Source organism: Ruditapes philippinarum, unplaced genomic scaffold, assembly GCF_026571515.1.
Source record: "Ruditapes philippinarum isolate M1 unplaced genomic scaffold, ASM2657151v2 ctg878_1_1_1_1, whole genome shotgun sequence".
NCBI lineage: Eukaryota > Metazoa > Mollusca > Bivalvia > Venerida > Veneridae > Ruditapes > Ruditapes philippinarum.
In genome coordinates this window covers 233,226-247,415 of record NW_026856248.1, presented here as the reverse complement: position 1 = coordinate 247,415, position 14,190 = coordinate 233,226, and the positions used below count along the sequence as shown (strand labels likewise).

The following is a 14,190-nucleotide window of genomic DNA, read 5'->3' as shown; positions in this document are numbered from 1 at the left end:
ATAATTTTTGACGGGAAAGCATTCCAGAAAGAGTACCTTAAATCGGCTTGTCCATCTTTGGGTCCGGATAGCAAAACTTAATTGACCATTGTTAGGGTAAATTTCAAAATATTCACCAACTTAGTAGAAAACAGTGCAGACTGCAACAGCTGATCTGTATATGCATTGGTCACATGGTTAGAATCTGTTGTCCCCAGCAGGTTAGGGTTTAAAATGATTTATATGTAATACATATTATTAATTATAAAGATTTTAGACAGATTTTATTGCCCTATATAAACGGTTGCTTGAATAAATAAAGGTGTGGGTTATATTGCAAATAATCATTTATATATGGTCATATAACCTGTCAAGAATCTTTGTAACAAATTTATAGTATTGAACACTTGCTAATAAATGAGAGAAAAAATGAAAGTACTTAATATAGACTCAACTGCAGCCTTGTATTTAGATTATATAAACATCACAATAATCCAATAAAAAGCGATGTTACAAACATACAGTATGTTTATGCAAATCTATGTAGGCAAAATAATGTATACTTTAAATGTATGACATTTGAAAACTTTGTGACATTGACTATAGTCTGTGTATGTTATACAATTATATTGCCCTATTACTGTGTCACCATAACATTATAAAGTCTTAACCATTGACATTTTGTGCCATTTTTTGTTCTCTTTAAATAAATGACATTAACATGTTACATTTCCCTCAAGACACTGTCTAGATATGGCTTGTCTCAGGTCTCATTTTGTATCTCACACTCACTGCCATCAGCATATTGCTCTTTACAAACTTCTTAAAAAATCAGTATAAGTTGAGATGATTGATTCACTTATTCGGAAACATTCAGTTTATGAGGGAAACCAAAAAAAGATGCATTATTTGAACAAATGTTATGTAATAATATTATGTAATGAAATCATTGACAAAATTCTATGATTTATCTAATGTTATAAAAATAATTAACATTATAATAAATGAATGAATGAATGAATAAATAAAAGCATGTATACTTTATTTGCTGAAGCCGTCGCCGTAACTGGATTAGATGAATCTTATCTTTCTTGAAACCTTCAAACAAACACTTATGCAAACATTTATACAATTACTCAAAGTTAAATAAAATATGAGCAAAAAGATAAATCAATGTATAACATTAACATTAATAATAATAAAAATATCTTAAGAAAGTTTCAAGCAAACAGTTGTTTATTTAATGAAGGCTGCGTAACTAAGTAGATATCATAGGTATAATTTAAATTATGGACAGAAACATTGACTTCTTGCTATGTCACATTAACATTTAATAACATTATTGTCACCTGATTGCAGTAACAGGTTAACTCTAATTGAATTTTAAAAGAAGTTAACTGTTACTCTACTTAATTGACAATATTTTGTCTATATAGTTCAAAGACATAATGTCACACTGACATGAGAATTAATTTTGACATTCTCTCAAAGTGAAACATTATGATCCAGCAATAATGAGATTGTTGTCTATTCAGGTGTAGGACTGTGATATTTGTCATTGTCTATGCATTTTTTCATTATAAGACTGTGTTATTTGATAGAATTTATTCAGTATAAGTCTGTGCTATTTTATATAATTTATTCAGTATAAGTCTGTGCTGTTTGATATTGTCTATGCATTTATTCAGTATAAGACTGTGTTATTTGATCTAATTTGTATCATAGTTTGGAGACCTTTCTAATGAAAATGTGTCAGGGTTAAATCGTATACATATACATGCACAGTGCGTTAACTGGAGTGCGGGTATTCAGTATAAGACTGTGTTATTTGATCTAATTTATTCAGTATAAGACTGTGTTATTTGATAGAATGTATGCAGTAAAAGACTGTGCTATTTTATATTGTTTTATGCATTTATTCAGTATTATAAGACTCAAGTGCTATTTGATAGAATTTATTCAGTATAAGACTGTATTATTTGATTGATTTTATTCAGTGTAAGACTGTATTATTTGATTGATTTGATTCAATATTATGATTGTGCTATTTGATAGAATTTATTCAGTAAAAGACTGTGATATTTGACTTTGTTTTTGCATTTATTCAGTATAAGACTGTGTTATTTGATATTGTTTATGCATTTATTCCATATAAGACTGCTATTTGATATTGTTTATGCATTTATTCAGGTAAAGACATTTACTTGTGATACCTGTATTCAGTAAAAATCACTGACTTGTTACTCTGACATTTAATATCTCAAAGTACTAGGTACTTCTTGTGGATATGTTCTGGATAATTGATTTGTGCAAATATGCATTCAGTTAAACCCATGGACTTTAGATACTGACATACTTTTAAGAACAATTGGAAGAAAAAAGCCGTTAAAGCTAACACTTTTAACCATTTGAAATGGCCTTTTTCAGTTGAAATCTAAGCGTAAATTGTGTTATTTTTTGCGTCTGACTGATTTCATTGACTTTGCCAGTCGTTGTCATTGTTTTCACTTTCAATTTAACAAACCTTTATTTTAGCACAGACTCTTCAAAGAAAAGGAGGATGCATGTAGCTTTCTGTTTACAAGAAATGTCTGTAAAATTAAGTGTCATTTTGAAGTCAGTGTAATTGTTTAAAAATGTTTGCAATGCCCTCAGGGAAAAAGCATCATTAGCAAAAAATAGGAAGAATTTTCATTTACACAAACATGGTGTTTAATAGTCCAAGAATAATGCTTTTGTCACAAATTTTGCAAAATTCCGATGGCTTCATAGAAATAAGTATACTTTTGCCTTCTGGGGGGCAAAAAAAACATGTGTAATTTAGGTAATTTCAGAGCAATTTGCTTTTCCTTAAATAATCTCATCAATAGTAACTGTAAGCTATGACATTGTGAAATTTTCAGAATTCAATTCTGTGGGGGGAAAATCATCATTGTTTTTATTTGAAGCTGGGATATTAATTTAAATCAATTAAATAGAAGCATAGCAGTGGTCTGTCGCAATTAAGATGTTTGCCTCTCAACCCTAGACGTTTTGGGTTTGTGTCCTTCCTCGAGCGATGACGATGTTTTTCTCATATGATACTTAGTACTAATGAGTTCCTCAAGAAAGTATACTCAGATATGAGAAGTATTTAAATAATTGATTACTATAAGTTTCAAAGTCTTGTTACATAATGGAACTAAATGAAATAATGTCAATTAACTAAATTATAATTTGGTTAATTGATAAAATTTTGATTTGTGTATTTGTGATTTGTTAAAAGCCCAGTGTCCTAGCTATTATACAGTGTCATACATATAAAGTATAAAGTTAATAAATATGAATTTTAAAAATTACTAGCTATATGTCATACATATAAAGTTATAAAATATGAATCTTAAAAATTAATTACTATAATTCTATTTTTCAGGAATATTGTGTATCCAAGCAAATTCAAAGGCCTCAAGCTTAGGCGGCCAGCAAGTACTAGACTGTCACCTGCAATTTCCCCAAGGCATGCCAGTCAACTATGTAATAGAATGGAAAAAAGACGGACTAAAAGATCCCGTTTTACTTCAATTTTACGGCTACCCTCCAAACGTCAACGAACTATACACAGACAGAGTGCGCTTAGTAAATGGAATATCTTTAGAAATAAGTCATATTCAGGAGTATGATGAAGGCTGGTACGAGTGCAAAGTAAAATTTATAGATGGTGTAGAAAATGATAAAAAAAAATCCAACGGAACTTGGATATATCTCAATGTTAACAGTAAGTACAAGATTTATTTTTTCACTAGAAATAACTCTATGAAGATGTTTAGAATCAAAATCGTCATTGGTGCAAGTTCAAAATGTCAGAAATCTGAAAACCCTAAATTTAGCATTATTCTAATTGATTTGATATAGAAAAAGAGTACTTTAAAGATTATTAAAAAGCTGACCTTCAGGGAAGTGCCTGAAAACTTGTACCCATGATACGGTTTTATTTGGTTCAAGATGGGATAAAAGCAAGAGTGATTCTTACTTATTGATCAAAACACCTTGTTTGCTTTTTGAAACGGCATAAACAATTCTTAATGATACTTCTTAGGCAGTTTCTTGGACCTTATAATTATACTTTAATCAAAACAGAACCGATAATTGGAAACCAAAGACCAGGCTTACAAAGGTTTAAAATAAGAAAAAAATCCAAATATGCCAATACTGTTCTCAGTACTCCTTCCCTGTATTCCCAATAATTCATAATTTGTTATAGATATTGTGGAAAGAGTAAAATAATGAGTAGATTATTGATATTTCTTTTGCTTTTTCAATTAATCATGTTCTCAGTGTCATATATAAACATTTTTTCAATGATTGATTTCATTGAACAAGTTATAAGTAATCACAATTCAAACTGAGAAGTTTAAAATTTGAAAAAATGACCATATTTTTTTTTCTTTTTGATTTCTATGTTTTCAGACAATAATTTTTCTGATAGAGATTTTTGTTGCAAAAACTTTTCAAACAAAAGTCTATTCTAGGAAAATGTAATGACGATTATTCCAAAAGGAACTCCATTGAGGTCCAAAAGCCTAAAAAACATAAAATTTGAGTTTTCTTCATTGATCAGCTCGGGCACTTGAAACAAAAAGATATGCAAAAGATAATTAAAATTTTTAGTTTTAAGGCAATCTTTCATAATTAGAATAAGTATTTTGGAAAAATGGAGTTGCAGGCAAGTTATTAGTCTAGACCTACAACAAATGGAAAATTGATTATGGAAAAATTATTTAAAGTCCTCAGTATTGTCAAAAAAACGCAGTGCAGTCCCTTTAAATATTGTTAATTAGTTTATAACAACTCCATTATCAATCTAGATTTTTCGTTTCAGCCTTTATCAAAACAAAACAATTCTAGTAAATTTTTTAAAAGAAATTCTTCTTTTGATTCAGAAAAAGAAATAAATAATGAAATAAATGCTTAGTCAGATAAATGCAAATAAGCAAAATTGCCTGTCAAACCATGAAAAGTAGTAGAAACATTTCCAGTAAGATGTATGTTGTATTATTATTCAAATGAAATTAACGTTCTGTAACCTCAACTGGTTGTACGAGATGCAGTTTATTTAAGAAGGGCTAATATGATTAATTTGAATTTCTTTATCACCTCTGGTGCTGGCGGGAGGAAGAAAAAATTTTCAGGAATTGTTTTCACTCAATTTGCATAAGTTGCAGACAGAAAATTTGTAGGGTGTTTTTAACGAAATTCTGAAAGAGGTTATCAGATGAATTGGAAAATGAAATATAGTGTCAGGGAAAAAAAAAGAGATCTATTGTTATCAAAGGATTTGATTTAAACAAGCCTTCCTTTGTATTTACTATTTCAGACAAAAAAAAATACGGCTCCACTACCTTCTGAGCCCAGTACGGCTCCCCCCTCAATCACCTAGAAAAACATGGCACCCACTACATACTGAGCCCAGTACCTTTTTACTTCCCCCCAATCTTTAACCCAATAAATTCCCATAAAATTCAATATTTACTAACTTTATAAGCAAAGCTTAAAGTGCTTCTGAAATTTAAAAAGGATGTCTTCCAAAGTATTATTTTGCGGAAAAAAATATGCATTAATTTTTATCAGTTGTAGAAACTGAGATTACTTAGATTTTTTCCCCACTAATTTTAACTGTTAACTAATTAACTTAATTGCTTTGAAACAAGATTTTAACCAATCAGGACCAATGATGTGACATTGTTATACATAAAAATTTCTATTGAAAGATGAACAATAAATGTATTTTTAAGGTTTTAGAGACGTTAATGCATAAATATTGAAATTGAATTAAGCAAGGTGGTCTTAATAGTTAGATGGTATTAATCAGGGTTAGTCTTAAGTAGGCTTTGCATTGTAAATTCAATCATCATGAAAATTCTGCATACATAAATTTTGCCTGAGTATGTTAATATTTAATATTCTATTCTTAATGATCAGTATTGTTAGCATCATTAAATATATGTAAAATTTCTTAAATGTCTTGTGTTGTTGAAATTAATGTTATGCAAAGAAAAAGAGATGAGTATTTATTTCTCCCTCAAGAGTAAAATAATCTTTGAAGCTGTAGAATTGATCGTCACAAGTAATTATCAAAACTGGAGAAAAAAATCATGAAATTCTCTCGTTTTAATTATCTCAGAAATGGATTTTTGTGAAAATGAATATTATATTAAGGCTGTTTTAAAAGATGCTGGTAATAAATAATATCAACAAAAGAGTAATTTCACAGTGTTCTTCAGTACATTGTTAATTAGACGTCAGAAATTATTTCTTATTTATTATATAGCTGTACTTCTAGTATCTACTTTAAAGGCTTTTACAATATCTTAATTCTGCCTGAAATTACCTTTAAGCTGTTTCTCAAAATAAGATTATTTTGTTTTAATAATTCACGCTGTTTAAAAAGTTTTAGTTTAATAATACTTTATTGCAACTATATAATACAAGTCATGTAAAATATGAATATAGCAAACCAAAAGTACATATAAGTATAGTGCAAATTGTTTGGGCTAGTGACTAGTTATTACAACATTAGCAACAGCTCTTCCCTCAAAGTCTAACTTTTATAATATATATTTCCGGATAGTTTTCTGAGAAAAGTAACACAAAAAAACATATTTAAAGATTAATGAACATAGTACGTTTGCGACCAGCATGGATCCAGACCATCCTGTGCATCCGTGCCGTCTGATCAGGATCCATGCTGTTCGCTTACCAACCCTATTACAAGTAGAGAAACTGATAGTGAACAGCATGGATCCTGATCAGACTACGCGGATGAGCAGGCTGGTCTGGATCCATGCTGGATGCAAACGCACTACATTGGTTTTGTCATGACGCGGCTCATTTAAAGATTAATGGAAGTGACAAAAAAATAAAATGATAATATTACCCCCCCCCCCACACACACACACACACACACACACCTCAAACATATAAATTTGGTCTAAAAATATTGCTTTAATTTAGATAGACTTGGGAATTAATAGCATGACAAATGCAAAAAAAAATGAAGACAACTCTTAAAAAGAGGTAAGAGAAAAAAACCCACAAAAACAAATGTTGATTAACCCATGAAACTTGATCAGGTCTACTGGTAATGATTTTACTAGTAGTTAAATGTTTTGAATTATATACTGCAAATCATTTTACTTGAAGAAAGATGATTTAAAGAACTAATGTAGCTAATTTATCTTAAACTAGACTGATAAAATTACCTAATATTAAAATTATTTCAGATAAAATTACCTAATATTAAAATTATTTCAGATAAAATTAATGTATGATTTAATATATTTAAGATCCAAAATTTTTTTAAGTAAATGTTAATTTTGTGGAATTCCTTTCTGAAAATTGAAAAGGAAAAGACAGTTTGAAATAATAGACAGATAAAATGCTGTTATTTATTTTGCAAAATTGTTTTTAGCTCCGTTAAGAGTCTCAAATTCTGTCTGCAACTGATATGTAAATTGTTTTGCAATACCTTGTTAAAATATTTCATTAAAATTAAGCTTCCGTAAGCTTTTGTTATTTATAAGAGAAGAAAGTATTCCTCTCTGTGGAATAGACTGCATGTTTTTCAAGTACGACATTTGAACCAATCAGTTGAGAATGAAGATATATATCATATCTCACTCTTAAATTGTTTTTTTTTTTTTTAAATATTTTTTGATTTATAAATTATTCAAGAGAAAAGAGAAGAAAAAAATAAAGTATATTGAAAAAATGTTCGGAAACTTCTTGCAGAGACTAGTGACAAAGTAGACATTGACTAAGTTTTTATTTGTAATATTGCAGGTGTGTTACTAAAATGTGACTTAATTTTTTAGAACCATAAATTATTTATAGTTTATTAAAAACATCCCAATGTCTGTTTATAATTATTCTTTAAAAATAACTTGTATACATGAAGATTTTTTTCACTTTCAACATGGTTTTCGATAACTTTGTTTGTTTAGTTCTTGAGGTGTCAATACTGCTGGGTCATAAAATAACAACAAAAAATGTTTTTAAAAGAAATTTAAAAAATTCTTTTTTTTTTTTTAAAAAATGGTTCTTAAAAAAAACATTCTGGTCTTTCGCTTTTTACAGTAATATAACACTTCTTCCCTTTGGGATAAGGTAACAACACCCTTGGTTCTTAAATTTAAAAACATTCTGGTTTTTAAGTAAACAATTGCTTGTTCTTTAATTAAAACACTTTGTTTTTAGTAACAAAGCTTTAAATAACAACAGTGGCTGGTTTTTTAAGTAACAATTTTGCCATTCTTTAATTAACAACAGTGTTGTTCTTTAAGTAACAGCAAGCTTTAAATATCAACAGTGGTTGCTATTTAAGTAACAACAGTGTTTGTTCTTTAAGTAACAACAAGCTCTAAGTAACAACAGTGGTTGCTCTTTAAGTAATAATACTTTTGGTTCCTTAAGTAACATCACTGGTGGTTCTTTTAAGTAACATCACTGCTGATTCTTTTAAGTAACAACAGTGCTGCATTAAGTTTTGTTACCATATTGTTAAATTGTATTATTATATAAGCTGCTTTAATTTGTCTTGGACATTGTTGCTGCCAAACAATTATATTATCAGACATGAGATTGGAATTATTAGGAACAGTTTTCTACTTAGTCTATGATTGTATATATGATGGAAAATTGATTACTTTTTATGAATGAATAATAAAATAGAACAGACAGGAGCGATGAGAATATTGCCTGACTTGAACCACACCTTGATAAAAAAATACCTGTTGACAGGCTGGCATGACGTTCCTGAAAAGGTAAGTTATTATACTTACTTAAATTAGACCAGTTTTATATAGTAGTTGATGGAGAAAAAAAAAGCAACATCTGTTACAAAGTTTGAGTGGGTATAATATAACTATTTATTAAATTGGATTTTAGTAATTTTAGAGATATATCAGATTGCATTTTGACATTTATACAGTCATACAATTTTTAATACAGCAAAAATGACATGTTTGTGAAAGAGGAAAATTTTATAGTTCTGGAAAAAAATTATTAAGAAATTACATTTCAGTGTGATGATTACATGTTCATTCTATGTTTTAAATGCTCTTGAAATAAAGTTTCATATTATATCACTTATTTCCATAAAAAGTAAATTATCAAGAAATTTAGAGCAAAACAATACTAAATAAACACTTAATTCAAAATACACCATTTCGTTACAATAAAATTCAGTTTATTTTTCCCACAAATTGATTTTAAGTGCCAGTTTCATGAGAAAGTGTGGAGAAACTATAAAAAATATAGCATCCCAAAGTATAGTTTCAGATTTCATTCGAATTGCACAGCTATTGTAGCCAGATAATTTGAAGATAATCAGAAAATATGACTGCGATTGAACATAAAACTCCCCCAAAATGCATTTCACAGATCTGTATAGTCATTATTTGTGGCCAATGAAGATAGCCAATATTTACAAGAGTGATTATTATAGCCTGTCCAGACAACATATATCTTTTCTGTGGAATTCTGTTGTTTATTACCTTCATACCAATACAAAAAGAATAAATAATGATATTTTATATAACAAATGGTTTCTTATTGCAACCCTGACTGTTAAAACATAGGACTGGTTTACAAGTTATATTTTGTCAGGTTGACCTAAGTATTTTTAGCACCAAATTGAGGATTCCAGGGAAAGTAGTGGACAAAGTATTCTCCCCTATTAAAGGCTTTTCCAAATATTAAAATGTTACTTAAACAATTACCTATTTATCACAAAACTTAAAAATAAAGTGAAACAAAGAGAACTCTGATTATTCTGTTTTTGGTTCCATTATGCATTTACAGTAGGTATTTAAAGCAAGAATTGGTTTAATTTGATCACAGTAAGTCAAGATGGCTGGCAAAATGGCTGTTATTTTTTTTCTAATTTTTAAATATTATGTACAAATTAAACAAGAAAATTTATTTAAAAGTTCATGAGCACTGAGAATGTTTATTAACTTATCATTTAGATAAACAAGTCTAACCCTTAAAGTGCTGGAACCGAAAGCATTAAGCCTTTGCCACCAGTATAGAGCCAGGCCAGCCTGCACATCCGTGCAGTCTGACCAGGCTCTATCCTGGTGGCTGACAAACTTTAATTATTCAAATTGATATCCGTAAAATTGATAATGGACAGTCCCAAAAATGGAAGTAGGACAAGTCCATTTAAATTATTCAGCATGTTCAGGGCTAAATGAGAATAGATTTTCTTTGATGAAAAACAAGTCAAGCTCCTTTATGTCATCAGCATCAAAAAAATAAACGAATAATAATAAAAATGAGAATTGATGACATTTTATATATTGACTTGAGTGTTTTAAGTAAATTACACTTCACTTGTCTTCATTAATGAAAGAGAATATGTCTTTAATGAAGATTTTGTTTACTTGATTTTCAGCAAAGATATTGCTGCTGTTATGCGTTTTCAAAGTTTTGAAGATAAGGAATGGACCTCTGATTCAATTTCATTCCCATTGCATACAGTACATAAAGTATTGATTCCAGTCAAGTTGTGTGTTTTTCTTCTTTTATATAATTGAAAACCAATACTAATTAGATTGTATGATTTAAGATAAAGTTGTATCTTAAGTGTCTTTGGTGATATCACAAGTACCTATCATCCTTAATATTTATGTACAATTCTTAATTAAGGAAATAACCTTTGGGTGATATGCAGTATTTATCATAGAAAAAAAAAATTCATGAGTTTTGTAGCAAAATATTTGTCATATAGTAAGACGTAAAGGTGGAGGGAGGTTGGGTGGGAGGGAGGAGGGGGCTGTCAGTATAAGTAATTCACCTATACATTTTAGTAATTGCACATAAAAATAAATATTTGTATTATATATTACATACATAATAATTCCCCTTGAAATAGATATAAAAACAATAATCTGATAAGTTATAAAGTTTATTGCTCATGAATCAATCAAGAACAATGAAGTTTAATGTAATTCAATCAAGAACAATGACATTTAATGTACTTATAGTGAAATAAAAATATTTGATTAGGTAAGCAATTTTTCATTATGTATCATCACAGTAATGGCCTAAAGTTAACATTATGCTTTTATTTTATTAATTAAACAACTTTGATCGCTTTAATATGCTGTGAAATAAATTGTATTTCCTCTTTGTAAGCGGGTTTTTAGGGTTTTATTTTGCTTTTTTAAAAAAATTATTTGTTTTTTGGATCACTATGATTTATCAGTTCTAAAAATAACTATTATTCTGCTCATATTTTGAGAAATGAACCAGGCAATATTGTTTTCAATTTAGCTGTAATTGATAGTACAATTATCTGTCAACTACCATTTGCTGGTGATTATTTGCTTTTCAGATTTCATTCAAATAGAAATGCATCTCTTTTACATATTTCATTGCTGGCAGCAAACACTTCCATTCAACAAAATCATTCAATATTTCTTTGTTTCATTGTTTTCTCTTTTTACTATGATTAACTGATATATTACTAGAGTAAACAACTACTGATTGGATTATGAAATTTTTTTTTTGAAAGATGAGTGAGCAGTCTTCTCAATAAATGGCGACAGTTGATGAGCGTTTTACATCAATCGCATCTTTGTGACACCAAAATGCAATGAAACCATCAGTCTTATTGATTTTTAGAAATTAATGGAAATGTTTGTTAGAAATAAATGGGAGATTTGAGTTTTTTCTGATTGTTCAATAGATTTTCATTATCATGCTGTTTATATAAATACAAACAGTGTTTGTTGAATTAACAAAGAAAACATCCAAAGTACATTTGCACAGAATCTGCATTTAAATGGGTTTTATCCAGCCAGAGCATAAGGTTATGCCTGTAGCTGTGCTGATCAAAATGTAAAAAAAATCTCTTCTGAATCATTTGTAACCATGATGGAGAATTATCTAATAGCTTTATGTTGGACAGGAAGATTTAAATGGTAGAATTGATGGTGATGGTCCAAGAAAATAAAATATAAACCCTTTTACATGGAAAAAAATGCTTAATTGTCGAAGAAAATAAAATGTAAATAATTTTACATGATTGAAGCAAAGGCTAAATGGCACAAGAAAAAAATCTACATCCTTTTACATGAAAACAAATGTTGAATGGTCCAATAGAATAGAATGCCTTTTACACGGAAGCAAAGGTTATGGTCCAAAAAGTCAAAAGATCTGTTTATATAGATACACAATGTTTATTAATGGTCCAAGGTAACAGTGATCTCTTAACATTGATGCAAAGGTAAATGTCAAAGAAAACAACTGTCTCTTTTCATAAAAGCATAATGATAATTAAATTAAATAGTAAAAAAACAGCAATTTGTATAATCTAAGCTATAATTATAATGGTCAAAGAAAATTCATATATGAGATTCATATTCTTAGAAAGACTTTTTGTAATGGTCAAAAGAATCAATAAGATCCCTTAATTTACATAGAAGCATATTGGTAATGGTCAATGAGAACCAGGCTATTTATTCAAACAATGATATTGGTAAAGTAAAATCCCTTAATATGGAACTCAGCATTGGTGATGGTCCAAGAAAACAAAGAGGTCAAGATTTTCAAATGGAAGCAATTGCAATGGGTAATGATCCAAGAATTTTAAGAGATCACTCGTATGTGAAAACATTTGTTGGTCTTATCAGGAGTCATACGGATTTGGAACAGTTTAGCATTTTAGTTTTTTTTCCTGCATTAAAAGGCATCAAGTGAAACAATGATTTTGTAACTTTATCTTCGCGATTCAAGGAAATATTGAAGGGATATATTTTATAAATGTGTTCAGCACTCCATAAATATTGATCTGGCTGTCTGTGGGAGCTTTTTACTTTGCACATAAAAATACATGATAATTATTTTATGAGAGTTAAATATGAAACTATTATGATAGGTTTCTGATGCAGGCTTGGCTACCGTACCTTTATAGATATTTCTATATATGGAAAAGATTTTATTGCCTTAAGAGGTTCATGTAACATAAAGTAAGTCAAATTAAAGATAAAAACAGTCTCATATTTGTCCGAAAATAATTACCTTTATAAGTTAACAATATTAAATGTTTTAGGCATTTATGCTATAGCTAAATTTAAGTGCAATGGAACAGAATGGTAAAGGCCAATAGAAATGTAATGAAATAATAAATTTGTAGATCAACAATATATTAACCTCTACATCACATTGACTTACTTAAATGCCCTGTTTTCTGATTTAACTTACTTGTCCTTATTCTAGGTATGCATATTGAGAGATAGTGAAATATTCTGGTCATGTTCTTTTGTATTGTAGTTTGGTGTCTTGCTGTTACACCCTTTTCTAAAGATGACCATTACTTGTGGGGAAGATCAGTTGTTTTGGTTCCTAATAATTTATATGCTCATCTTCCTGTAGTAGCTGACTGTGACTACCTGAACATTCAGAACATGGAAGAGAAATTGCTGGGTATTGTTACCTGAGCGTGAATGACATACCAATGTAGCTGTATAGTATATTATGCCCTGTATATTGCCCTCTGTATATTACCCTGTTAAAATCCCTGAAATTGTAAATGTACAGTTTCAAAAATAAAGCAGGGCATTAGTCAGTTGTTAACCCTTACCATGCTAATTATCTTAAATGGACTTATCCATCTTTAAAATAAGGACAAAACCATTTATCATTTTAGGGGAAATATTAAAATTATGGTAGACTAACTAGATAAGAATATTATAGCCAATGATCAACTGGGTCTGCACTGTGAGCATTAAGTCGAACCAGTTCCTGCCCCACAGGCTAATTGTTAAAGTTTCCAAATATAAAGACTGTATGGTCTAAAGTATTACTGTACTTTTTTACAAATATGCATGTTGAAAACATTTAGTTTGATTTGGCATTGTCAAACAAGCCTCCCACAGTGCGAGAAATCTTGGCCTACATTTTTTCTACGATTTTACTTTTATTCCCAGGCCTTGACTCAACGAGAACAATGCAAAACTGCACAACATCGAATCATTGATCCACCCCTCTCTCAATAGTTTCAGAAAAGGAAAAGTAAATATTAAAAGTTTGAGAATACATCAGGATTTACTTAACATTAAATCATCATGGGGCAATTTCAATTGAAGATATGTTTTCATTGTGCTGAATAGCATGCAATAATGTCAATAATATAGCTGCCTGTATGAAAGACTTTCCAAACAAAATCTC

General features: G+C 29.3%; 1 protein-coding gene across 5 annotated transcripts in view; it reads left to right on the top strand.

The window, feature by feature from the left end:
- The window catches only part of LOC132745946 (uncharacterized), a 266,554-nt gene that overhangs the window by 140,818 nt on the left and 111,546 nt on the right, over nucleotides 1–14,190 (top strand). For all 5 annotated transcript variants that reach the window (XM_060734964.1, XM_060734965.1, XM_060734966.1 and 2 more), the window contains exon 3: nucleotides 3,392–3,733. In XM_060734964.1, the coding sequence (XP_060590947.1) occupies nucleotides 3,392–3,733 (342 nt within the window). The remainder of the gene's footprint in view (nucleotides 1–3,391; nucleotides 3,734–14,190) is intronic.